The 24,630-nt window shown below is 43.6% G+C and overlaps 1 protein-coding gene across 1 annotated transcript; it reads right to left on the bottom strand.

Moving 5' to 3' along the window:
* Positions 1-203: 203 nt before the first annotated feature.
* LOC144100873 (uncharacterized) lies at positions 204-15,735 on the bottom strand. Its single transcript, XM_077633776.1, has 3 exons — positions 15,327-15,735; positions 10,872-11,024; positions 204-389 (listed from the first exon to the last, which is right to left on the bottom strand). The coding sequence occupies exons 1-3, from the start codon at positions 15,717-15,719 to the stop codon at positions 231-233; spliced, it is 705 nt and encodes a 234-aa protein (XP_077489902.1). The 5' UTR covers positions 15,720-15,735; the 3' UTR covers positions 204-230.
* Between the last annotated feature and the right edge of the window lie 8,895 nt (positions 15,736-24,630).

The following is a 24,630-nucleotide window of genomic DNA, read 5'->3' as shown; positions in this document are numbered from 1 at the left end:
TTTAACATGCAATGAGTTCGCACAGCATTCGGACCTCCAGAATTTCGCCTCCATCCAAATTCGACCGCTGTAGCAGCGATCGAACCCGCATCCTTCGAGTCTGCAGCCGAGTGACATAACCACTGAGCTACCCTGGTGGCTGGCCTAATATAGCTGATGTCAAATAACACGCAGCCTCCTGCTAAAGGGATGCTCACTGGGGTCGAAGGTTTGCAGCCATGGCGTCCGACTCACGAATGTGTCATTAGCAGTAGACGTCCAGTGAACGGAGAGGCTCCAGGATGGCAACACGGGGGCTGCAGCCGCATCGCGCTTCCTGCTGCGTCGGTGTCGCCGCGGATGTGGGGAGCCGTGCGGAAGGCGCACGTAGGCTGCGTCGCCTGCGCATCCTGAGAGAGAGTTCGTACCGCGTGTTTCAGTCCGTGTCGTATGCAGGGTCCATTTACTCTTTAAATTTCTTTTCCGTGCTTATAGCACATTCACAATTTATTTATTCTTAATTCAAGGATTCCAAGCAGCGCCCGAAGACATTATTGCAGGCGGACGTACAAGAAAATCATCCTTTACAAGTGACGTTGCCGGGTGATGGGAGTATCGAACACACTGAACTGACATACCCACAAAAAGCACACACACTCGCGCACATTGAATTATGATCTTATAGGATGATATCTATTTATGAATAAATGCATCAAAGCTTCCGCAGATGTTCAGTGAACCACGTTTTTATGCAGTTTGTTCCGCGCAGATTTGACATGTAGAAAGAAAGTATTCTGTTAAGCGTTTGCTCGACATCTGATTTTTTGGGGCTTGAACGCGTGATGACAACGTGCCGATGCAAATAATGGCAGGAGATTGGCAGGAGAACTTACAGATATTTATCAATCACAGTATTTTCAAAATAGATGCTGAAAAATTTTTAATCTATTGCGCAGGCACTCAGTACTAAGTTGTTCTCAAGCAAAAGATTCCATTATTGCTTATGCGCTGTGTTGACAATTGAAGTCATTGGCGACTAAGCGGGCTGCACAGTTCTGTACGCATTCTAAACGATCTGATAATGTAGCTATACATAGACCCTATCACACTGGCATATTCAAGACTGGGTCTACTGTGTGTGAGGTACAGCAGGTATTTTACATTTGTTGGGGCTCTGTGAAAATTTCGCCGCAAGAAGTTCAACATCATGGATGCTTTGCCAGTCACATATTCAACGTGAGTTCTTCATGAGAGGTCGTATCTGAAATACACACCCTTGTAGTTAAATTCTGAAAATTGTTCTAATGGGGCTGAATTTAAACAGTGTACCAAGTTTATTCGGTTACGTTTTCGATTATGCACATTGCTTACTCGAATGCATGTTTGCATTTATTTAAATTCAGCGTCAATTTCTACGTGATGCATCACTGCTGGAATAATTGTGCTGTAAAGCGCGAACATTGTATCCATTGGCAATCGGTCTGTACACGACGCAGTCGTCTACGTAGAAGTGGATTTTCCATGAAAGTTTCCGAACAATGTCATTAACATAAATTGAAAACATTAACAGTGCCAAAACAGACCCCTGAGGGATACCTCATCAAACATCACAGAGTGCGATATGGAACCATTAATTAAGACGTACAGAGATCTACCAGAGAGTTTGTCACTTACTCATTTATCAAAAGTGTGGTATATCCCAAGGGAAGCTAGTTTATTTATTAAACGACCATGTGGTACACAGTCGAGCGCTCTCTTTAAAATCCAAAATAATGAAGAATTCTTTATTTCCACAGTCGTAAGACGGAAAAACATGACTGTATTCCAGCAATGGCGTGGCACACGAAGGAACAGACCTGAAACCTTCCTGTACGTTCGCAGAGAAGTTATTATTTTCCAAATGTTTTATAAACGCTGTGTAAAATATGTGTTCGAGTACTTTGCAGTTTACGCTTCTAAGACAAATTGGACGGAGATTTGAGCCACTTATACGGATTGAGACAATGTTAGCTATTTTTGTAACGTGTAGCAAGAAACCCCGACCATAACAATTTTCTTTACTCTATAACCAAATAATGAGCTGCCGCCTCACCGCATGCTTCAAAACAAAAATCGGGGTACAATCAGGACCATTAGCAGCTTGAACATAAAACTTCTGCAGTTGTTTCAAAATGCCGTTATATGTAACAATGATTGGTGACATAGGCAAATAGATGACATTGGAGGTTTCAGGAAGCTCTGCAGTAATTGGAACACGAAATACAGATCTAAATATATCTTAAAACAAAAAGCCTTTTCATTTTCTTCAATGCCGTCTCCCCGTCAAGTTATGTGCGTAGAATGTCAACCTGTTACTGTCCATGTGATTTTTAAAATTTCCTTAGCGTCCTAGGAACACGGTGAATTCTTTTGCCCAAAGAAGAGAAAATTTTATCATTTTCAACCTTTACATTAGCATTTAAATGACGGGAGAGGGCCTTATTTGCTTGAGATATACGCGATATATCTATTCTTGAGTAAGAGTAGCGAAGACAGTGCCGCTTGTTGACCAGTGCACGAATATTCCCATTGAACCAGGGATAATTGTTGGTTGTTTGCAAGACAACCATTTTGATGGCACATGTATATAAGCAAGGGATTCAAATTTGTTCTTAAAAAATATTCAAGTGCTTTCTGAGTCTTGTTAGTGATTACTATTTAACAATAAACGGCACGAAGGAAGCAACATCTCATTATAAGGATCCAACATCTGTCTTGTAAAAAATATACTTCCCTTGATTGTTTATGCCTAGTACGTGCAATTGGCAGAGTGAAACGCGCAATGGCACAGTCGTGATCACTTAGACTAGGAATTAATTATATTTTATCCACCGGCGAAATTATGTTTCAGATAATTAGATCCAAAATGGAAGATCTGGAGTGCTGCTGTTTAGTCGTCACATTTACGTGCTGAGTTAGTTTGCTGACTGCAATGAGCTATGCAAACGCTAATGACAGTGTATACAGGTCGGTAAGTATGCGTGTTCCACCCTCATATTCAACGTTGGGCATATTAAAATCACCCCCGATCATAACATCACTGTTCAGCGTGTGGATGAATTTTGACGGCTCCTTGTGGCACCAGGTGGGCGGTAGGCCAGGTGGGCGGCTAATCGACCCTACTCTTAAGGTGCCAACCTGGATTTGAAATATTGCACCAAGCTTATGATATTGTATTGTGCATCTACCCCAGTTCATTGTTTCGGATGGTTTTTCTGCATTTTTTCTTTGATTATACCTCTGCATTCGTGGAGAATGCGAAAGTGCCACTGGCAGGATTACGCCTCGGCTTATGGTGCCAGGAACTGTACCGAATAACTATGTGGCTTCCCAACAAGCATGCGGAATTTCGGCGGGCTCAGATAATACTTGCGCCTCTTAATGAATAATATTGCATTGTCTTGCATTCCACTGTATTGTTAACCTGTTTGAAGAACTTGATAGAACAGCGCTACGGAAGACAAGAGAAGGGTAACCACCAGCGCTGCGTTGCCGTTGCCGAGCAAAACTTCTTGTTTGACTGCACTTGTCTCGTCTTCCGTAGCGAAATTTTATCTATTTCTTCAAAAATGTACCAACCAGCCCGTATTTGCCCTCTTCTGGTATTGTTAATCTTGATCACCAACTTCTCTTTACTACAAAATTGGCTGGTTCTTTGAGATTCCTTATTATAGATTGCCCACATTATGGAGGCTTTGTGTCAGGGGGTGAAGTGTGTATAGGAACGCGGCAGTACTGTGGTGAATTTCCCGCAGAAGAGTCGTGGTCACTGTCACTGTGACTGTGAAGTCTTCACCCCCCACTAGCGAATCGCAGCGGACTGGGGCATCATCAGGGCACCCTCCGGAGCCCCCAACGGTAAAAATGCATCTTCACCTTGCAAACCTCTATCCACCACCCGCCCAAATGAATCTTCCAGAAAGCCTCGCCCACCAGAAGCCGAACGCAGAAGTTGAACGAACAAGCAACGGTGAAACCAAACTCAAAGACGCTTTGAGAAGGCGATCAATATAAATGCATAACAAACAACACATTCTGCTAACACATATCTGTCGAGTAAAATTGCGGGATAGGCTTTGCATTTCTTTTGAGTGTAAATTAAAATCTGTTCGACATATATGCAGATACACGTTGAGGTGTGTAGAACATACACACTTCTGTACGACTTTAGGCATTAAGCAAAGTGGCACGGAAACAAGCGGTGTCTATAATGAAGCCCAAACTATGGCCGTTGATTGCAGTAAACCTATTCTAGGTGTCAAATGCGACGTACTTGAATGTAAGAACACAAAAATTGGCGGGAAATGATAACGTGATGTTGCATTCAGTTATGGCACTATTATAAACAAAAACAGCATATGGACGGGCGAAGAAGGGTGAAGACAGGACAGTTGCTACACATACAACAGAATAGAATGAATTGAAACGGTAAACCACACCCCTTCCCAGAGCAACAACACGCATGCGCATGACATGAAACAAGGTAAAAACAAACTGATAATTTTAAAATCTGTTAGTTGACATCCTGCGGGGTGATTTGTGCGGTGCTTATTTTGCTTTTTCTGTGGACATTACGGAACTTTTTGACTCGGTGCCGCATGAAGAACTGTTTATTGCGGTGTGGGAGTGCATTCAAGAGGCAGGACCGGTGTCCTTTCAGAATTCTTGCGCTGTCAGTATTGATTCTTTTTTGGAACTCCTTTCTATGTACCTAAATTCCACGATTTTTGATCATAGACAGCATTTCTACATTCAGAAACGTGGCATTTGTATTGGGTCAAGTGTCGCCCTCTGTGCTTTGCAAAATGCTTCTGGCTAAGTTTGGACGATTGCTTCAGTCTCAGTTGTGTGACGAGCACGTTGTGCGTATTTTTAGATATGTCGATGATTTTCTTGTTGTCCTCAAAGTTTTTCCTAGATGTGACTTGGTTTTAGCAGCAGACTCGATAATAACGCGTTTCAAAGGAATCATGAATCCATTGAACTTCTCCATTGAACTACCGGCTCATGACTCCATTCAGTTTTTAGATATTCACCTGTATATTAATACTTGTGGGCAAATTTGCTGGGCTTACGAACCTCGATCCAAAAAAGCGCTTCTGCGTTACGACTTTTTCCATTCGAAGCTCATAAAGCGAGGCATAGCAGCTACATGTTTTAGGTCAGCACTTCTAAAGTCATGCCCTCACAGACTGGGAAAACGTTTTGACATTCAGGTCGAGAGACTTAAGGAAGCAGGCTTCCCTGTCGATGTTCTTGTGGCAGTTGGAAAGGGTCTCAGAAACAAACTGCTAAAATGAAAACAATAGCTCCTGTTACGGCATATCACACCAGGTGAACAAAAGAAAAGGACGTTTGACGTTATGCCATAAGTACGCAGGCTCTCCCACAACTTGAAGAGAGTGGCAGCGAAATTTGGGGTTGACGTCGTGTTTTCTGCGCCCCTCAAGCTGGCAACGCTATGTGCTTTAGCAGATCGAGAGAGGAAAAGAGAACCAGGCTGTGGCACGAAACGTAGAAAACCGTACGTCTCATGCACAACAGATATTGTTTATCAGTTCCCTCTTCGTTGTTGGTCTGTGTACATTGGGCAGACGGGCAGGTGTATAAGCGTGAGGCTGGGCGAACATGCCTCTTCACTTCGCCAACAAAGTGGGAAAAACGTACCAGAGCATTGCAAGGAGTGCAATGGTTGTTTTCCCCTGCTTAATCGTACTAAGATTGTAGGGCATGGTAAAGACCAATTGGCTAGAGAAATCTTGGAAGCCCAGGAAATTTCGATATGGAGTGAAGACACGTGCATTAGTACCCCATCTGTGTATCTGATGGAGAAGGAATTGAAGTTTTTAAGACGCAATTGAGTTTTCTTCGCACCTTTTATTATCTATCGCTATTTTTATTTTTTCGCTCTTTTTCCACACGTTTTAAGATTATCAGTTTGTTCTTACCTTGTTTTATGTCATGCGCATGCGTGTTGTTGCTCTTGGATGGGGTGTGGTTTACCGTTTCATTTCATTCTATTCAGTTGTAAGTGTAGCAACCGTCCTGTGTTCACCCTTCTTCGTGCCGTCCATATGCTACGTTTTTGTTTATAATATGTCTGACCAACTGGCCCCTCAGTATACTCTGTAAAAGAAACCACTATTTCTTTTATATTACACTTTTACACTTTCGCTTTTACAATGCTCACCTTCGCGCTTCGTCTTTGAAATTAATTTCGCATGCGTGCTTATCATCCGATGCAGCGTGGGCTTCTAGCGGATGGAGGCTTCTGTAGGGCGGGGGTGGGAGGGGGTTGACGCTTTCGACCAACAGGACATGGAATTTTCCCCGATTGAGGACTTCATAGCAAACGAAGCTAAACTACTCCGTCACATTGTTCGCAATCGTGCATTCGCCAGCACTAAATAGTAAACAAAACAGGCCAGCCTACAGGCACTCCTTGTCGACAACGCAGCCTATAGCGAGCCTCGGAAGCAGCCACCAGAATACGCTACGCACATTAGCAAGTGCTGGTGAAAATATAGAAATAATGTTTGCTTTGTGATTATTTTTGTAACTATTATAATTAAACAATATTGGAGGAGTTATTAAAATATGCAAGTAACCCCAGACCTGTCCCTAGTACTCACTGAAAAATTCCTCACCGAAACGTTGTGAGAAAATACAAAAACAGAACGCGTTATAGTGCGGCAGACACCCTAGGTTACGTTTCTGAAAGAAGGCAACGACCCCGAAGTGCGAGGCTCGCTTGCAGACTGACGTCGTGGTCAATGAACAAATTGGAGGTCGGAAATTACTCAGATTTACTCTGCCAAAATTTCCTGTTAGATATGGAGGAAGCGCGGCACATTCCTTCTTCTCAACATGGATCTTCGAAACCTTTCCTTAGCTTCACCTCTCGCTACGGCGAAGCCACCAGCGAGACAGCTTCCCCCATTCCTTGGCCTATCATCCTCTGTTGCGACGTGCTTCGACAGCGTGACCCCAGAATATTCAGCCGCGCTCGCGAACACGATGTTGACGACTCCTTATCGTCGTGCGACGAGCGCATCAGTGCACACATCACGTGAGATAATGCCACCAAGCCCTTTAACGTCATATCTAAAAGCTCACCAACGCGGCTTATTTGTGCTTCTGTAATATTGAGGCGTACCTGTATGCATGACTTTTCAAGACCAGCTTCTAGCAAGTGATCGACCGTCCCGTGGTACACAAACTGCGCGCTGAACAACGCCTTTGCGTTCAGGTTTAGCACTGCAACAAAATATTTAAGAGGTACATTGAAAATGACAATCGTGCAAGTGGATCAACCCATTGATGTATGAAGCCAAGAAATTTAACATCCTGAAGAGTATATCCAAGCATAGCCAAGAAAACGCAGTCGTCCATGTTCCGCCGTGCTCAGCGAGTCGCTACAGGAGCCCGCGGTTCGCGGTCTTGGTTCTGATAAGGCCACCCTGTTTCCAGAGTTCAAGTCCTCCATGCGATAAGAAGTGGCAAGTCAGCAGCTATCGCCCATGGGTTTGTCTGAATACACTGGCTCCTTCCTTGATTCCATGGTTGGACGCTCTATCAATGAGCAGTTCTCAAAAGTTTTGCTTTCGAGAAATTGGTTTTCGCCTTAGCTAGGCTGATGATTTCACCACACCACTGCTGCCCGATGCTTAAGCCTCTGCGAGCCTCTCTCATGTGCATGCTTTTCTGATTCGTGTGCTCTTTTCTCTTCTCTTGATGCTGGTGCCCATCGCCACTGCCTTCCATCTTTCTTTAGATTTTCTCGCTATCTGCAGTGGCTATAGCGCAACTTACATCTACAGCAATTTTTCTTGCGATTTGACGCTCCTTAGTGGCGCATGCCGAGTACTTGTAGAATCAGTTTATCAAGTTCTTACATACAACGCCTCATATCACCACGTCTCTTTTAATATACACATATGCATGAAATTGAAACATCCGCTCCTGCACTCAGCAAAGACTTCATCTCTGTGTTTTTCTTTTTAGTGAAGCCACCCTTTCGGCAGCCCAACATGATCTGCTCGTCGTATTACTTCACGGTTTGTATTCGACTTTCGACTTCCCCCAGACACCGCTGTGCCGCACATCTGTTGTTACTCTCTGCATGAGCACCGGTACGCATTCCTCTTTGTGCTAGCACCTATATCACGTGTCCTCGACCGCTGAACGCTATGTCATTTCCAAACAACTTAATGGTAGGCTTCACAGTGGCCCAGCTTTCCCAGAGCCTCTGGGCCACCATCGTTTCTAGAATGGAGCAGCGCAAACAGGCTTCTTCACAAACTAGCCCTGCAAAAGGCCCCTCCACTGTTGTCCTGGTCAGGAAGAAGGATCGATCTATATAGTTTTGCGTTGATTACAACAAACTCAACAAGATTACGCCTAAAGATCTACACCATATTTCATGTTTTGACGGGGCCCTCAATTACATGCAATGCGCGGAATTCTTTCAATTTCTGGACCAGCACTCTGGCTAATAGCAAGGTGCCCATCACTGCTCCTGACCGGACGAAAACTGAGTTTATTAATCCCGATGACCTCTAATGATTTATAGATTTATTTATTCATATTGTTAACCCTCTACTGACGGTCGTTACAGAGAGCGATTTTATTAACACTGCAAAAAATGCACACATGAATCATATGCAGAAATTTGCACACAGTTTCTGAAAAAACGTCATCCTTTTCAGTTTTCGCAATGCGCTAGCCATATTCGAGAGCATGATATATTCAATTCTCAGCAGACTCAAGTTGAAGAGGTGTATGTGCTACCTGGACGATGTTGCCGCCTTTTCTAAAGACTATGTCCCACCTCATCCAAATGAAGTGTGTCCTGCCATGTCTATCCGACACTTGCCTCGACACTGCTCACATTCCATCTCAGCAACGCCAGTACACAAGGACCGTTTTCCTCCTCGCTCTACCGTCTACGGCATGTATGCGTCCTCCTAAGTCACGGATCTAAAGCCGTCAAGCCTTCCACTTCGCATTACCTGACGCCATGCTATACCGTCAAAACTACCTTTATGACGGGCCTATAGCCTCCTCGTAATTACAAGGTACCTCAGTTCCGACATATGCGTTTTTTTTTTCACGCCAACCAACAGTGTTCTCGTGCCGGTGTTCTAACGACTAAAGCGTCTTCAACTCTCGAAGTCGTACAGGTATGTAGAGGTTTTGCGAAGGCTATGTACGAAGGGTATGTACAGGTTTTGCGTGAATATCGACGCTCCCACCGGGACGCGAATGTTACAAAACGCCTTCTTCTCGTTTCATGGCGCCGATGCAGCCCTTGAGTTGCCTTCTTCATCAGACTATTCGGCTTGATTGGCATCGATTTCTAGTGTCCAATTACCATCACTCCCGCTAGTAAACTTTCAGTCATAGTTGCTGTAGACCACCTCAAACGATACACAGAAACCTCGCCTGTGCCATTCACCTCAGTCTTTCTTCCTTTATCATATTGTGCTGCGCTTAGGTTCACCTAGAAAACTTCAGAAAAACCGGTGCCGCGCCTTGCAATCAGATACTATAGAAGCACGCCCTCAGGAATGCCACATTTTTCAGCAATGCAATGGCTTACAACCGCCAAATACAAAAACTGCACGCTTCAATGGGAGGTCTTGTGATATTTTAGTAACGTGTGTCGCTTCTCACCACTCTAATTAGGACCGGATTCTCCCGTTTGTAGCACACGCACTACTACACACAGCAGGGCTTCTCCCCATTCTGTCCGGCCCCGAACCCATCTGCCACATGTATACCGTACTCCCGTCTCTCCCTGATGTCGCTGAATCTACGACCCTTGCTTAACCCGCCGCGTACACTGGGCAATTCCGCCAACTTGCTCAATCTTATGCTACGCAGGACCATTCTCGCCACGAAGACCTTCGCCCCACCATCAGTCCTGCTCCATTCTGTACCCTAGATTCGCTTTGAGCTGTTTTGAGCGTAACCAGCTTCTCCAGTTAACTCCTTTCTATGTGCCACGGTACTTAAGCACGGCAATGATACCTTGTTCTCCACCAGCCCTCTTCTGTGAGCGACATTATTCAGTCGCTTGCTCTGATGTGCTGTCGCGGGCAAGAAATTGCACGTGTCGACCTTCCCATGTCCGCTAGAATCCATCTGTTGCGCCTTTTTTTTAAATCCGGAGGACCCCTCCAGTATCACCGGGAAGTAATTGTAGTTTTGTCGACACGCTCGGTAAAAGTTGTAAAAGAAAACGACGACCGTAAAGTGCGAGCCTGGCTTACATACAGAACGATTACTCTGGACTGCTTTTGACGTCAAAATTCACGCATATTTCACTACCCCAAAACCCAAACTTACCGCCTAAATATCATATTCCAGACAGATTAATATACTGCGAGTGCGTCCCTTGTTTCAGATCACAAGACGAAAATGTAAAGAACCGCTCAGTGCATCAGAAACTTCATTAACTCATTAATAGAGTTAGAACGTGAATATATCGCTAACAGTTTTGTTCACTTTTTTGTGACCTTACTGCGAGGCACTCCTAGTGAAGCCTTCGAGGCTCCGGCAGGCCTGCCATCTATTTGCAGTCCTCATGCCCAATAAAGATTTAGAGTAGTGTTGGTGGCCCTCGCACGAACATACCGGCGCCATAGTTTTCCAGCCTGTCAGGGCTGGAACGTGCTACCGAGTGTCCGCTCTTGAAATTTCTGCCAGTATAAACTTCGTAATAATGGACAACATGGCGATGACTGGGATATGCCACGCACGCGTATGCTCTGGGAACCGCAGAAGCACCAGTTTAGGTCTCAATTCAACGCGAGGACCAGCCGTGTGCCTCCGGCCAGTCCAAAACATACCTCCGCGTAAAGTTCTTTGGAAGTGGTGGTCGTGGCGGTAGTCATCCGCTCAGCCGATGTTTTTCGCGAAATCGGCACAGCCCCAGCCGATTTCCGGGGAGTGGCAGACAGAGCTTTGGTGACACGTACACCGGAGCGCAGCCAGGCTGCTGTCTGCCCGACACATGCAAAATAGAAAAGACAATTATTGCCGGACGACTCACACTCGCGCGTTGAGAACGAAACTAGTTAGAAAGCGGAAAGAGCGGAATTTTAGCTGCTATGCACCGAGAAGAATGCTAGCCGACTGAGTGCAGTATTATGACGAGAAAGGGAAGGAGCAATAATATGCGGAAATTATTGCTGGTTCGAGTGCTGCTGTTTGTGATCTTTTCTAAACGTGAAATCTTTTGGAGGCCGGTAAAAATTAAAAATGAGTGGCGTGACCAACACCATTGGCGGAAATAGTGCTATGCCTAAACAACTCTAGAAACAGAAATAAGGGTCACCTAGCCTTAATTAAAGTTTTTCTTTTATTTTAATACTACAGTGTCGAAAAAAATACGGTGGTATATGACAAAATAAATTTATAAAAACTGCCATTTATTTCCTTCTATTGCTTTTTAAGACCTCTACATTTCATTTTGAAATCATTATTATAATGTTCCCACACCTCTATGCTGGCTGATCAGAAATCGCTTCCAAAATGTTTGTGTTGTTCGCCCACATTACAGTCACCTTTATAACTTGTACATGAGCTGCTGAAAAACATAGTGACATCCTCCCAACGTGGTCTGTTCCTGCAAGGTTATGCTGCTGCATATTTATACCTCCCACTTGCGTATCTGAAAACGGGACTTTGCAGCATTTTTTCGCCACAATTGTTCATCCTTTTTCTCTATGACTTGAACTATAGATAGTTGCCAGGTCTCACCCTCTTTTTTAGCGCCTTTCGTGCACCCCGGCTATGAATAGCTATGAATCGCATGAGTTACACTTTAACGAGAGAAAACTTATTCATTGGTCACACGTTCACCAAAAAATCCGCTGTCGGCGTCCGCTTTGTGAGCGAAAAATCTTGGGCATGGCTCTGGCAGGTAGTCCACAGAGAGCAGCCTGGCAGGTGGGCAACATAGTTCGCGTGACCTTGTAAAGCAGCCTGCCCTCCGCGGCACTGGCCGGTAAATTTATAATTGGTCGCTCTGGAAAAGCAACCAGGCCGCACAAGTCCAACCGCACACATATTGGTGGGGTGCACATGCCCACAGCTCAGAGAACCTGCCATGGCAGGGCAGTGGCGCATCGTTTAACTGCAGCACTACAGCGCCAGGAGGGGCATGACGGTTCTAAGAGATCTATGAATGTAAAGCGGAGAATGAACTTCATGTAAGGGATCTAACCTATTTTGCTACAGCGTCATTCCCTTAAGGCGGAGCTTACGTGTTCCTTCCTTTTTTTCGCAGTTTTTCTTAACGTGCCGCAACTTAGCGCTACTGAGAGCTCTTGCGGTTGTTCAACGGCATGCAGATAGATTGAATTTTTTGCTTCATTAGGCTACACAAAGAAGCACGTGTTTTTCCAAAAGTGCTGCGCACGTTCTTCATGCACTACATGAGAAATGAGCAGAGGGAATGAGTGCAAGGAGGCTTACGGGACCCGTCTTGCGCCAGCGAAGCTGTACGAGCATGCAGACGCCGAAACCCGCGAAAATGGACTATAGCACACATAATTGGCAACGTACTTCTGCGCGCATTTGAGTTGACCTGAATCCTATGAGCTCCAGCCTAAAACTTAGTTCCTAAAGCAGGGCAGAATATGTTTCCCCTTTTTGTAAATCTTCGCCCGTGATACTAATTCCTGATATCAGGGCTTGTTCTGGTGCTTCCCGGTAGCGAGGATTGATAAGCTTGAACAGGCAATGTAGATGTTATCTCTGGGTGCGAGGAACACCAGAGTGGCTGCTTCAAGGTGAAACTTCGTGAACTGTCAACCGCCTTCACAGAATCGCTGTAAGTTGTTCCTGTGGAGAAAATATGACTGCACTGTAGAACTCTGGTGAGTTAGTGGCTGGTGTCCTGTAATGGCTCTTGCGGAGCCTACATCAGCAATAGTAATGGAGATAAATTTTGCCGCAAAATATTTATTACAATTTATTTATTTGAAGTACCTACAGCGCGCATGATCCATTAATGTTGTTAGATTAACGAAATCAAATATCACACGCAAAGTGGGAATATGTCAGGAAGGTAACACAACATAAGGAACCAAGATAACAGAAATCACAACGATTTAGCATCAACCATCACGTAACAAAGGGTACAACAAGTTATGATTTCAAAAATTGAAATCCTTGTGGGAGATTACATCCTTCCGGCGATTTGTCGATGCAAGAATTGTTCTAGAGAAAATCAATACTTGAGTACGTTGTTATGGCATTGAAAAGTCTTAAACTTTTTGTGTTGACTACTTCTAGGATAATTAATGTGGATGCTTGAATAACTGCTTTTATTAATAGCGGTGGATCATTATATGCACTTTGTAAGAGCTTCATCCTGCAGTTTTTCATTCGGATAGATAAAGTCTTCCACTCAATACTGTTGCGAATTTCCCAACTCTTTAAAGGAAAGTTATAATTCCCTGCCACGAAGCATGCGGCGCATTCCTGTACCCTTTCCACCTGGTCCATGAGAGTAGCGGTGAAAGTGTGCCATGCTAAGCAAGCATGTTCCAAGTCTGGGCTGATATTTGTCAAATAAAGGTTTCCTTCAGTAAATGAGGAGCACCTTTAAAGTTCCTTTGGAATAAATACATAGCTCCAGAGGCGTTGGCATTTCTCGTGCAAATCTGTGCTGTCCAGTTTGGATTTGCTGCGATTGTAACACAAAGACATTTGCCCTTTTCTATAGTATGTGTAGTGTTATTGTTTAATATGTATGATCCCAATTTGTTTTGCTTAGTAAAGAGCACGTTGTAACACTCGGATACTTTGTGTGGCATGCCCCCCTCCAAGCGCCAGTCAGAAACCTTGTCCAGTTCAGTTTGCAAAACAATCAAATCATCAGGCCATATGACCGCTGAATAAAAAACCCAATCGTCAGCATATAGTCTGAGAATGAATCCGTGGCCGACAGATAAAGCACTGATGAATATGAGAAACAACAACGGCCCGAACAATGAAACCTGTGGGACTCAAGATAAAACACACAAGTCGAAGATGCCGCGTCCTTTATAATAACCTACTGTTGAAGAGCGCTTAAATATTCTTCTTGCCAACCATATAGGTAGTCTGGAAGACCAAGGCACGCTAATTTTTGCAGGAGAAGATGGTGCGGCACAATATCTAAATCCTTCCTAAAATCTAGAAACATTGCGTGTATTCGGAAGCAATTGTTAATACCAAGTGCAATGAGTTGAATGACCACCTGGCTACGATCACTGTTTTTGTAAACGGGTGTGACATTGGCCATTTATAATCTGTACGCAATTACCAAGAAAAGGTTAATGTATTGTGCACAACGCTTCAGTATATGGTTAAGAATGCCGCTAGCGCCTTGTGCGGATTGCGCATTTAGATTCATAGCAGACCTCCAACACGCTTTTCGGTTACAACTACATCCTGGCATTGCACGCAGCTTCTCCTGCTGCTATTCGACTGCGTCCGAGCACCAAGCTGACAAGACGGAATGAAAATATCATTGAAACACTTCGCTCGTGCTCTGTCGTATATTAGTAAATTTTCTCCGCTAATAATGGCCGCTATATCAACAGCATCTTCTTGATTCTTTTTGACAAAGCGCCGCACTTCTTCTTGGTGGTTTCTAGTTTGTCTGCCAGTGAGGTTAGGTACAAGAGCTTTGCTAGCTCTACTTGGATCTTGGGGTTTTGCGGTGAGAGTTTTCAGTCGTGTGAACTTCGGCTTTTTGTTTTACAGGATTTGTGGCACGCTTAGAAGGTAATGCCAGCTTTGAAGCGGAGTATAATTGAACGCTGTTTTGGCCTCCATTATACTCCAAGAATTTGCGAATAAAAGCTCGTCTGCTCGCTACTAAAGAGCGTAACTTTAAGCAGCACAAGACCAGAGTAGCAGAAATGCACATGACGCTAGAGTTCACGACAGAAGAGTGCGTTGACTTGGGCCACGTGCTACAATGGGAGATAACTAATTTCTGAAGACAAGAAAATGTTGACAGAGAAACATCCGTAACTGAAGGCCGAACAGGAACGAGATTTCCTAGCTTATGTAGTAGTTTCTAAGAAGATAGCCTTTTTGCTTTGTTTTGCAGACACTAAACAACGGCAACTGCACGAACGTAACCATAGTTTCCTAACAATTTAAAAGTGATGCCAGCCCTTCACCAGCCCACGCTCACAAATGTCTCTGTACTCCCTGAATAATGTGCAATAACTGAAACGCTACTTCTGAAATGGCTGACGAAAAGAGATTTCACAAAAGTGTTTTCGCTCCAGAAAACTCACCAGAAGAGCCTTCGTTACCAAAGAACCGCGCCGGTCGCAGTGAGGGCGTCTTTCGGCTGTGCCTGGCTGGGCGCTCTCCAGTGCGTGGAGCTTCGGTAGCCATTGATTTGGAGCGCGGTCGCCGTGGTCGTCACCATTACTCTGCTCTCCGCATTTCAAATGGCAGCTCGGTACCGAGATGACCTGGCCTTGCCTGAGCTCAACGACCGGAAGAACCCTAGGCGACAGCTCTGCACAGGCTACGCAGTTGCCGCAGTTGTCGCAGTTGTCGTGGAAGCTGCCTGATCCTTCCTCGGCGGGGTTACGTCTGCATGAAGTCAGCAGAAATGGCGGTGAAGCCGAGGTAGCAAACGCAGATCCATTCATAATGACCGTTAGAGACGCAGAATGCATGGTCACTTCTACTAAAAAAAGCAATTCTCGCCGTAGTGCAAGCGTTCGAATCATCGAATGTTGCGCGAGGAAGAAAGCGCAAGTGCACGAGCGATTCGTCTTTGTACTCTGCCTCTTCTTTTTCTCAGTTCTTGGGAAAAAAAAAGTATTGGCAGGACTTTCGGAGTGCTGTACGAGAGAGCGATTGTGAATTTTTTTATTTATTGATCAAACATAGCGCAAATATGCATTACATTTGGGGGATTGATACATATAACATAACATATAAATGCAAGGAGATCACAAAAACAAAATAAAAGCAGGACCGTCATCTGCGCACCCTTCGGCAAAGAGCACAGCTTTTACAGGAAATAAAACCTCACAATGGTTTAAAAAAACTAGAAAGAGCCTGTTTCCTGAAAGTGGAAGTCTGTGCTTGATAACTCGACCCCAGTCCGCCAATACTTCTAGATTCTTATCTGCGCAGCATGTATATGCCTAATGTTTGGCTTTGGAGATTCAATTTGTTTTGTTTTTTCAAATGCTTTCTTCTCCTTCCTCCTTCACAGCCGAGGAAGAGTGAAAGCGTAAGGTCACGTTTCTGTTTATCGCAATCACTTACAATCCGAAAAGGTCATTGTGTCCTCGTTTTCCAACAGTCACCACACACTGTGAGCCACAAAATATAAAGAGAGGAACAGAGATAACAAAGAATGAAAGGGAATTGTCTGGTTTTATAACCTGCACTTGAGACCTTCAGGTGCGTGGGCGTACACAAAAGGCTGGGGTGGAAAAAGTGCATTTTTCGACAAAAATTGACTGGGCCCTGGTTTTATTTCGCCTTTTTAGGCTGCCTACGCTGCCCCGATCGTTTCGTTTGCGTGTCTCGGAGTTCCAACTGATGCCGTCCTCCTTTTTTGGCACCAGTCGTTTCCCCCTAGCGTGTCCTCTTCAATCTTGCTTCTCTAACAACTTCACAATGGCACTCTTCCAAGGGTCCTGGCTCGTCTGGTACAGCCCGGCCCCTTACTTTCGCTGTAAATCTCGGTGCCTTTAATAAATGTACTTCCCGTATTACCATCACAGGTGAATAAATATTTTAATGCTTGAATTCTGTTTTCTCTTAGTTGTGTTTTTATTTGTCTCTGCGTTAGTATAGAAGCCATTGTACAAGGAAAGCAATCCGTCGGAATCAAATCTGTTCAACAAATGTCGGCCTCTGAATGCAGAGATTGAGTAACATTTGGTGAAATTTATTTCGAGTTAGCGCCCAAGGAGTTTGCGGAAAATGCGTTTTTTTGGAGACAACAAAAAATGCCTTTATTTCAGTCACACCCCCAAGAAAAAACGATTGTGTGATCTTAAGATTTAACTTATATCTGAGATATATTTATAACATATAAGATTTACGTTACCTAAGTGAGCACGAATACAGAGGTACTTGTCCACTAGAGCCATAATAAGAAGTCCAGAGACAATTTTTCCAAACGTTTTATTAAGTAATGCTAAGATCGTTTGTTACTGACCATTTCCCGAAGGAAAACACGAAAAGTATCTCCGTCACACCCTCCACAGTTCAAGGGCTACCATATGCCCCTAAGGTGAAGAGGCGAATTGCATTTGACTTGTGCGTAAAAAAAAATGAGAAGTGTTTGAGGCGTCGAAGTTGGCTCACTATACCTGCATTCAGCCACACAAGAAAATTAAGTCTCCATCCAGAAAATTCTTTCAGAGATGTATTAAGTTCGCGCACTATTTAGGAGCGCGAGCAAGGGCGAGATTCACAGTGGAACACACCTGTGCGCTATTCTTCCTGTCGGTTGATTGATATTGAAATCACAGCAATTGTTTTCTCACTCAACGTTTGTTGCGCGGGCTTTTCCTATCGCTCACATTTGTAACCCTTCTGAAACTAGACCAGTTTTCTTAGGCAACAGTCTTATTTATGAGGCAACTGTAGAATATTCAAGGAAACGGTTATGACCGTATTGATGGGTATGATCTAACCGTCCAATGCTTAGCGAAATCTTGCTTTTTAAGTTTCTCCTGCGCTCGCACTAAGTAGTTTATACCTATCGGGTGCGTTTGCTCAAAATAAATAGCGGAGAGCCGAAAGTGTCTTGATTAGAATTTTGTGGATATAGTAATTATGATCGTGCAATTTTACAAGATACCAAAATATTTCTCTCGCGAACAGCTTTGTATTGAAAAAATCTGCTTCTCCAGAATTTCTGGGTAGGATCTGAACAATTGGTCGCTAATACAATGATGTAGTCTGAAAACGTGTCAGTGGCAACTTTGTCAATTTGTTTCACATTTTTTCACGCTATTTTTACGTTATGCGCTATGTTTATTAAATATAGACTTCCCACGGAAACGCACGATGCAATTTGACGGTGCACAGGTGTTCATAGGCGTTAAATATTCTATCCGGAGCCACTTTAGGCAGTTTTTTCACGCCGTACGCACTCTCCTTGAAGCGGAGAATATAGAATGCTTACGTATAAGAACTCCTATCGCGCAGTTTCACGCGCGTGAGCACAGGCAGCGAAAGGAGTCTAGTGCGAAACAACCGGCCTTTCAGATTTAAATTTCAAACTGTCTTATTTCAGTCTATGAGCGGAAAACGTACGCCTGTCGATCATACTTCCGCTCTCGTAGGTTACAATATTAGATACAAGGGATTTAAACCCACCTGATGCTCTAGTACATAGAGTGGTTCGCTCTTCTGCGCAATAACAGCTTAATAGCTTAATTATTCAGTGATTACCTCCAAGCAGCGAAGCGACACTACTCCGGCGGAAGGCGCCCGCACGAAGGAGCAGCATGCAACCCGCCCGCTTATATTTTCGTTGCGAATGCTGAGAAGTGGGCTGTATGCCGCCAGGAGACAATATGGGTTTGTCTGCATTCCTACAATTGAAGGTTTTAAATCAACCTTCTCACACCTGCGCATTCTCTTTTCAGCACCTTAGTCATTTTCCTCTTTCGTTCTGCTTGCGCTCTCGCATTTGATGCGAGAATTCGATAAGTTAGCAAAGTGAGGTAATGGAAGGCTTTATCCGAACGTTGTTGTTTCACTACAAAAATGTTTCAGTAAGAAATGTGCAAAGAAATCGGTGAAGAGCTAAATTTAATGGCGACAGGTTTAGTTGGCCACGCTCAAAACAGATTCAGTTCACTACGGCTGATAAGATACTGCGAGAAATTAAAGAATTAACGACCCTATCTTGCTTTTAAAATTGAGTTGAAACCGATTTCATTGTAACACAATTCCATTAAGGCACGTTAAAATACTAAACCCACACTTTTTCAATAAGAATAACGTGTCCAGCAATCAAACACTGCAAAATACCGCCTTCACCCTAAGGGCCAGTCCAAAGAGAGTCCTGAACGGCGAGTTAAAACACCTTCTGCGCCCTACTTAGAAAAAACAGGAACGCGCGATGCTCAATGTGTGATTCGCGTTACACTTGTTCTTGTCGCTCTGAAATTCGTCCCTTCAAAGCTGCATATGGTTATTTTTGATGCTTGATGGTCGTAGCGCCTTGTCCATTATTCATTTGGATGCTGAAAACAATATGACTGTTGGCAGCACATGTGGATCTATAATAATCAATGCGTACAGGAGATGGTCGAATAATATTCGCGATCTCATACCCGGCTACAAGCCGTGATCGCTAAAAGTTGGCGCTGAGCAACCGATTGCAGCTTACATTTAAGTCCATGGCTGCTGCGCTTGTTTTTTGTTTGCTGATCACAACATTATTACCTACTTACTTTTCGGCTTGCGCTCAATCATTACTGAAGACATGAAAAATTCAGAACCGTCCCCTTAAGCGTCGCCGAAACTCATGCAGCCTTAAGTTGAAAGGAATGTGTTTTATTACTGTACGGCGGGATAGCGTGAGGCGCCAATGGTTATAAACATTTCAAACTAAAAGCACCAGTTCCTATTTCAAAGCGTCTAGCACTAATAGACGAGACGAAAAAATGGACAGGCTATACTGGAAAGAGGTGCTGCTCCCTACTTTAATGATCTCACATGAAGTCAAGCGTGCCTCTATTACACCTGAAAAAATATATTCCAGGCGTTTCAGGGAAGGTAATCACTCGTTTAAAAAAATGTTTTTAACGTAAACAGAAGCTTTTTTGTTGTAGTAATGCCAGCGATTCCGGACGTCAAAAAACAGACGAATCATCTTCACTAGCTAAGTGGTTTAATAAATTCGAACAGTTAACTTTTCAACTATTACCTATAGACACTGATTGCAATATCAGACTTGTAGCCGGCCGTTAATAATAGCTATATCAGCTTTTAGAATTTAGAAAACCCATTACATTCACCGCTGTGGCACGACAAATTTTGGCTACATTGTGCTAAACTACATCCACTTTCGATAAGTATGCAGGCAAAGCAACCCATCCGGTGGTCGTAACTAATCGTTGAAATAGCTAAATTTTGCTTTGCCCCAGCGGCGTGAGTAATGGCATTTTCGAAATTATAAAAACTGGTATGGCCATCATTAACAAGCGGCTACAATTCTCTAATTGCAATTAGGTGCCTATTCGTAATTGTTAAGAAGCTAACTATAATAATTTAATTAATCACTTATCTAGTAAAGATGATTCTCCTGTTTTTTAACGCCCGCCAGTGCTGTCATTACCATGCCGAAATTTGCTTCTCGTTACCTCAAAAACCATATTCTTAAAAACTATTGATCACTTTCCCTGAAACACCAATTATATATATTAAGCGCACACTTATTTTAAAGGTCATGAACCAAGTAACCCTCGCAAATGTTTCATCTTTGGACTTTTTCTGCTTGAAGATGTCATAAATCATCGCGCACTGGTGCAAATTTAGTACAGTGAAAATCAGCAAAACCACTAGGCTAATATATTGAAGCGCTTTCTAATAATTTATTCTTATCATTAATCGTCACTGTGCAATCTCAAAACGCCCAGCTGCATTTGATATAGTTTAATTCGAGTTCTGAATTCATGTGTGGAAAGCAGGAAGACTTCCTTTAGTGCAGCAAGTTTAGAGCTGCGTTAGGCCCCGCACGATAAATCCAAAAAAATGTCATATTTATTGCGACTGAGATAAAACAGCCACTCTCAGTGCAAAACAATTGAACCGAGTGTTTAGGAGCACAGAACTTTAGCCATGCTAGGCACGAACGACTAGATGGTGTTTCTTTAGCACCGTTTAGGGGCGGACGGCGAAAAATTATGTAGCAAATAGAGGTATAACCGAATAAAGTAGAAGAGGTGCAGTGCAGGTGCCGCACAGCTACAGGATTAGTAACAACTGAGCGATCTGTGCGGTATGCTCAGCGAATGGGAGACTATAATCTCTTAATCCTGCGGCGCTTAGTGTACCTCTTTTATTTCCCCGAATTTTTCACAGTGCACTAGCTTCTCAATTCCGCACAAGTTTTGTTTATTATTTGGAAAAAAAATCCGCATCACGACTTCATTATTTCCAGCAAATAAACAAACATTTTAAAGGGTAAAGGATAGGCTATTATACGCATGCGTTTGTCTGGTGTACAGACGGCATACCGGGTGTTTCACATAAGATGTTGAACAATTTTTAAAAATAGGCTTTCTAAAGTAGAAATGCGCACGTTCAGACATAACATTGTCAGCGGTGTACAGCATCTGAATACAGCTGAGACATTCTAACTAGTGGGCTGGTTAACTAATATTAAGTAGCTAACTTTTTAACGCTTACTGTTAGCCCTCATATCGACAGGAGAGTACCCAAACCTAAGTAATATCAATATAAGTCCTTACAATTTAGAAAACACAGTTACCCATTCCGCTGTAACCCAACTATTTTTTTTCTACATCACGCCAAAATACATGCGATTTCGAGAAGTTTGCAGGTACAACCAATCCTCCAGAGCACGGGACTCGTCGAAATACCTAAAATTTGTTGGCCTACCGCGGCGAGGAAAACTGCATTTTCGAAATTCTAAAAACTGTTATATATATTACTTGACCTGTGGTTCACACCGTCCAATAAATAAGGAAGAATAACACTAATACTTAAATTGTTATCGACACAAGATAACGAGCCGGTTAGCAAGCTCTGGCTCCCTTCTCATGAGCTACTCTGCTGTCAGTGTTATATTTTGAAAGGAAGCGCTCCTCTAACTCAAAAATTGCTGTTTATAACTGCAGAACATCTTAAGCAAAACACCGGTATATTGACCTCCAATCAGCTTGAAAAGAGGGCGGCATGCCGCATCCCGATCAGCACTGGTTACGATGCTTATAGCATCACCCCAAGGACTGAACATAAATGCTGTAAAACATCGATCTCTCATTGGCGACCCGCCTTCACAGAGTGTTGTCTGCATCTGGGCAGAATAGCATCCCACAGCAGCTGAAAACTCTGGAAGCCAGAAATTTACCTTCTGTACCCTGACACTGTCTGTGTTTAACATAGTAACTTTGGCGAGTGACGCAGCCAGGCAATGCTGTTCGAGGAGCTAGCGGGCATTAAATTGGACGTCGTAGGGCTTAGTGTGCATAGGAGGAAGGATGAAGCACATGCAGTATTAACAGGCAGTTATTTAGTATGCTATCGCGGTTTAAAGGGCAGGAAAGGTAGGTGCAGGATTGCTGAATAATAAGGACACAGCTGGCCATATCGATGACACCTTCAGCATTGGCGAAATCTAGCAGTTATCGTTAAGCTTTAAAGCATAAAAGCTTAAATCATATAAGTAGAGGGTTCCACAGGACCACGCGCTTTGCATCGTATATTTATGACGATATAACTACAACTCTCTGCGAAGACATACAATTCGTAATGATGGAAGTAAAACCAAACTGTGTGAAGGCATAAAATCGGCAATGTGCGAAGTAAAAATAAAGTACAGTGTACTCACGGCGCCTTCAGTGCCAATGTAAAATGATGCAGGCAGGTGAACAGGTAGTAGGGGATGATGGCATGGGTTCCACTAAGTGCAGGAGAGAGCGATTGGCACCGTTCGCACTATTAAGCATTTTTCGAATCATGAATACCTTCTAGAGCAAACTGGAGAACACGAAGTCTTGAAAGCACCCGAACGGTGAGGCTAAAAATCAGTTATAATATATATTGGGTGCTCATCTCAGCAACTCTAAGAGAATCAGTCATATAACCTGCTTGTCGCATCTTCAGCTGTACTAGTCACCATAAGGCCGTCTGCATGCCCACCGCAAGTATTACCGCTCATCCTCGATCTTTTTGCGTCATGTCACCACGGGACTGGAATGATCTACCACAGGACGCTATGCATCATATGAAAGCTATTCATTTTAGGAACGCTATGAAGACCATTCTTGTTTAACTGCCACGCCCATCGCTCATGTTAAGCTCCATACCAGGGGCCTCTGAGGTATCAAATTAAAAAAAAACATGCGGGATGTGGCGGTACTAGTCCAGCTCAGATGTAAACACCACAAGATGGTCTCGAATGACCGCGTATTTGAATAGGGAACTAACAAGACTAGTCAGGAGGAAGCACATAAATGACACAGTGGTACGATCATAAAGTCGAGCAATCCAGAGCTTTGCTCGGGAAAAGATATCGCCACTTTAACTGAGGACAACGGGCCAGTTAATTAAAGACAATTTTATCATTACATTTACTGAGTACGCAATTAAAATAGGGGCAAGCAGCACACTGGCAAGTTCACCCAGTAGGCGACTATCTGATTTAGAGGCGCCTAAGGATGAAAGGCTCGAGGCGTCAAGCCAGACTAATATTAAGCGTAATGTGAGCGACATAAAGAGGTTAAAGTATAGAGGAGACTGAGCACGCTCTAAGAAACAGAGGCAGCCCAAAAGCGGTAAATATTGAGTTAGGCATAAAAAATAAGATGTATGATATAAGCGACAAGATTGACAGGGTCGTTAGCAATACGGATTAGACAGTTGAAGGTTGCTGATGAATTCTTCGCAAATTTGAACAGCAGCCGAAATCGTCAGGACGCTAAAGATTAGATCGTTGCAGTGAGGAAGTGGATGTCTCGCGTGCAACTGAAGGGATATCTAAAGAAGTGGAACAGAAAGTCTCATCGGCAATGCAAAATTGAAAAGCTCCAACAGAGGATCAAGTTACAGCAGATCTCAAGGAGGATGGTGGGTATAGTGCAGAAGAGAAACCACCCACTTACGTACAAAATGCCGCACCGTGAGCTTGCAAAAGCACTTTTTTGGGTTAGTCAATCAGGAAGATGACAAAAGGGACCTAAAACCACAGGCCACCCAGCTTTACTGACTGTTGCAAAATAGGGTTTTCCATTTGTGTTTCATAAGGAGTAGTCTGCAATGTACGGCATTCGCACAAATAATCAGATGGCATAGAAATCCGCAGAATATAGCCAAGGAATATCATACTCAATTCAAATTTATTGAACAATTTCTAAGTAACACACACTAGTAGTTAGATCTGAAGGTGAGTTCTTAGTGAAGGACACGACTATGCCACGTAAGTATCTGAAATGAAGAAAAATTCGTTCTCTAAACCATTGAGGCGTGAAGATATTCATTTCTGTTTTCCACTGAAAACAGAAAACAAGCGCAGGAGGCGCACATGAAGTCCACTGCAAACGCAACCAGATATGGTGGCTTCTAACTGCGGCGTTGTTGTTCCTCGACATGCACTGCATTTGGTTTCTTTGCTTGGTGCGATAAAAGGAAGACCGACAAAGCAAAAGAAGGCTCATGCCTCTGAACAAACGCGCAGGCAGATATATTTGGGCACGGTACGCTTACAGCGTTTCATAAGCGGTCGTGGTGTTCTTCACAAATTTCCTGCGTCCTCTACAGTCTCAATTTCGGCTTTCTGCGGAAAGATCATGGCAGCTTATTGCGGTACAAGGGTTTTCAGAACCGCTTTTCCTTCGTTCCAGAAACTCATCTTCCATA

The sequence above is a fragment of the Amblyomma americanum genome, chromosome 1, assembly GCF_052857255.1.
Source record: "Amblyomma americanum isolate KBUSLIRL-KWMA chromosome 1, ASM5285725v1, whole genome shotgun sequence".
NCBI classification, from domain to species: domain Eukaryota; kingdom Metazoa; phylum Arthropoda; class Arachnida; order Ixodida; family Ixodidae; genus Amblyomma; species Amblyomma americanum.
The sequence above is the reverse complement of the archived record's forward strand: the minus strand, read 5'-3'. Positions and strand labels throughout refer to the sequence as shown.

Excerpts from the sequence above, each read along its gene's own strand:
- LOC144100873 (XM_077633776.1), bottom strand. The coding sequence starts at position 15,719 with ATGCATTCTGCGTCTCTAACGGTCATTATGAATGGATCTGCGTTTGCT. Across the intron at positions 11,025-15,326 it reads TGGTAACGAAGGCTCTTCTG|ACAGCAGCCTGGCTGCGCTC; the intron begins GTGAGTTTTCTG and ends TGTGTCGGGCAG. Across the intron at positions 390-10,871 it reads CCAAAGAACTTTACGCGGAG|GATGCGCAGGCGACGCAGCC; the intron begins GTATGTTTTGGA and ends ACTCTCTCTCAG.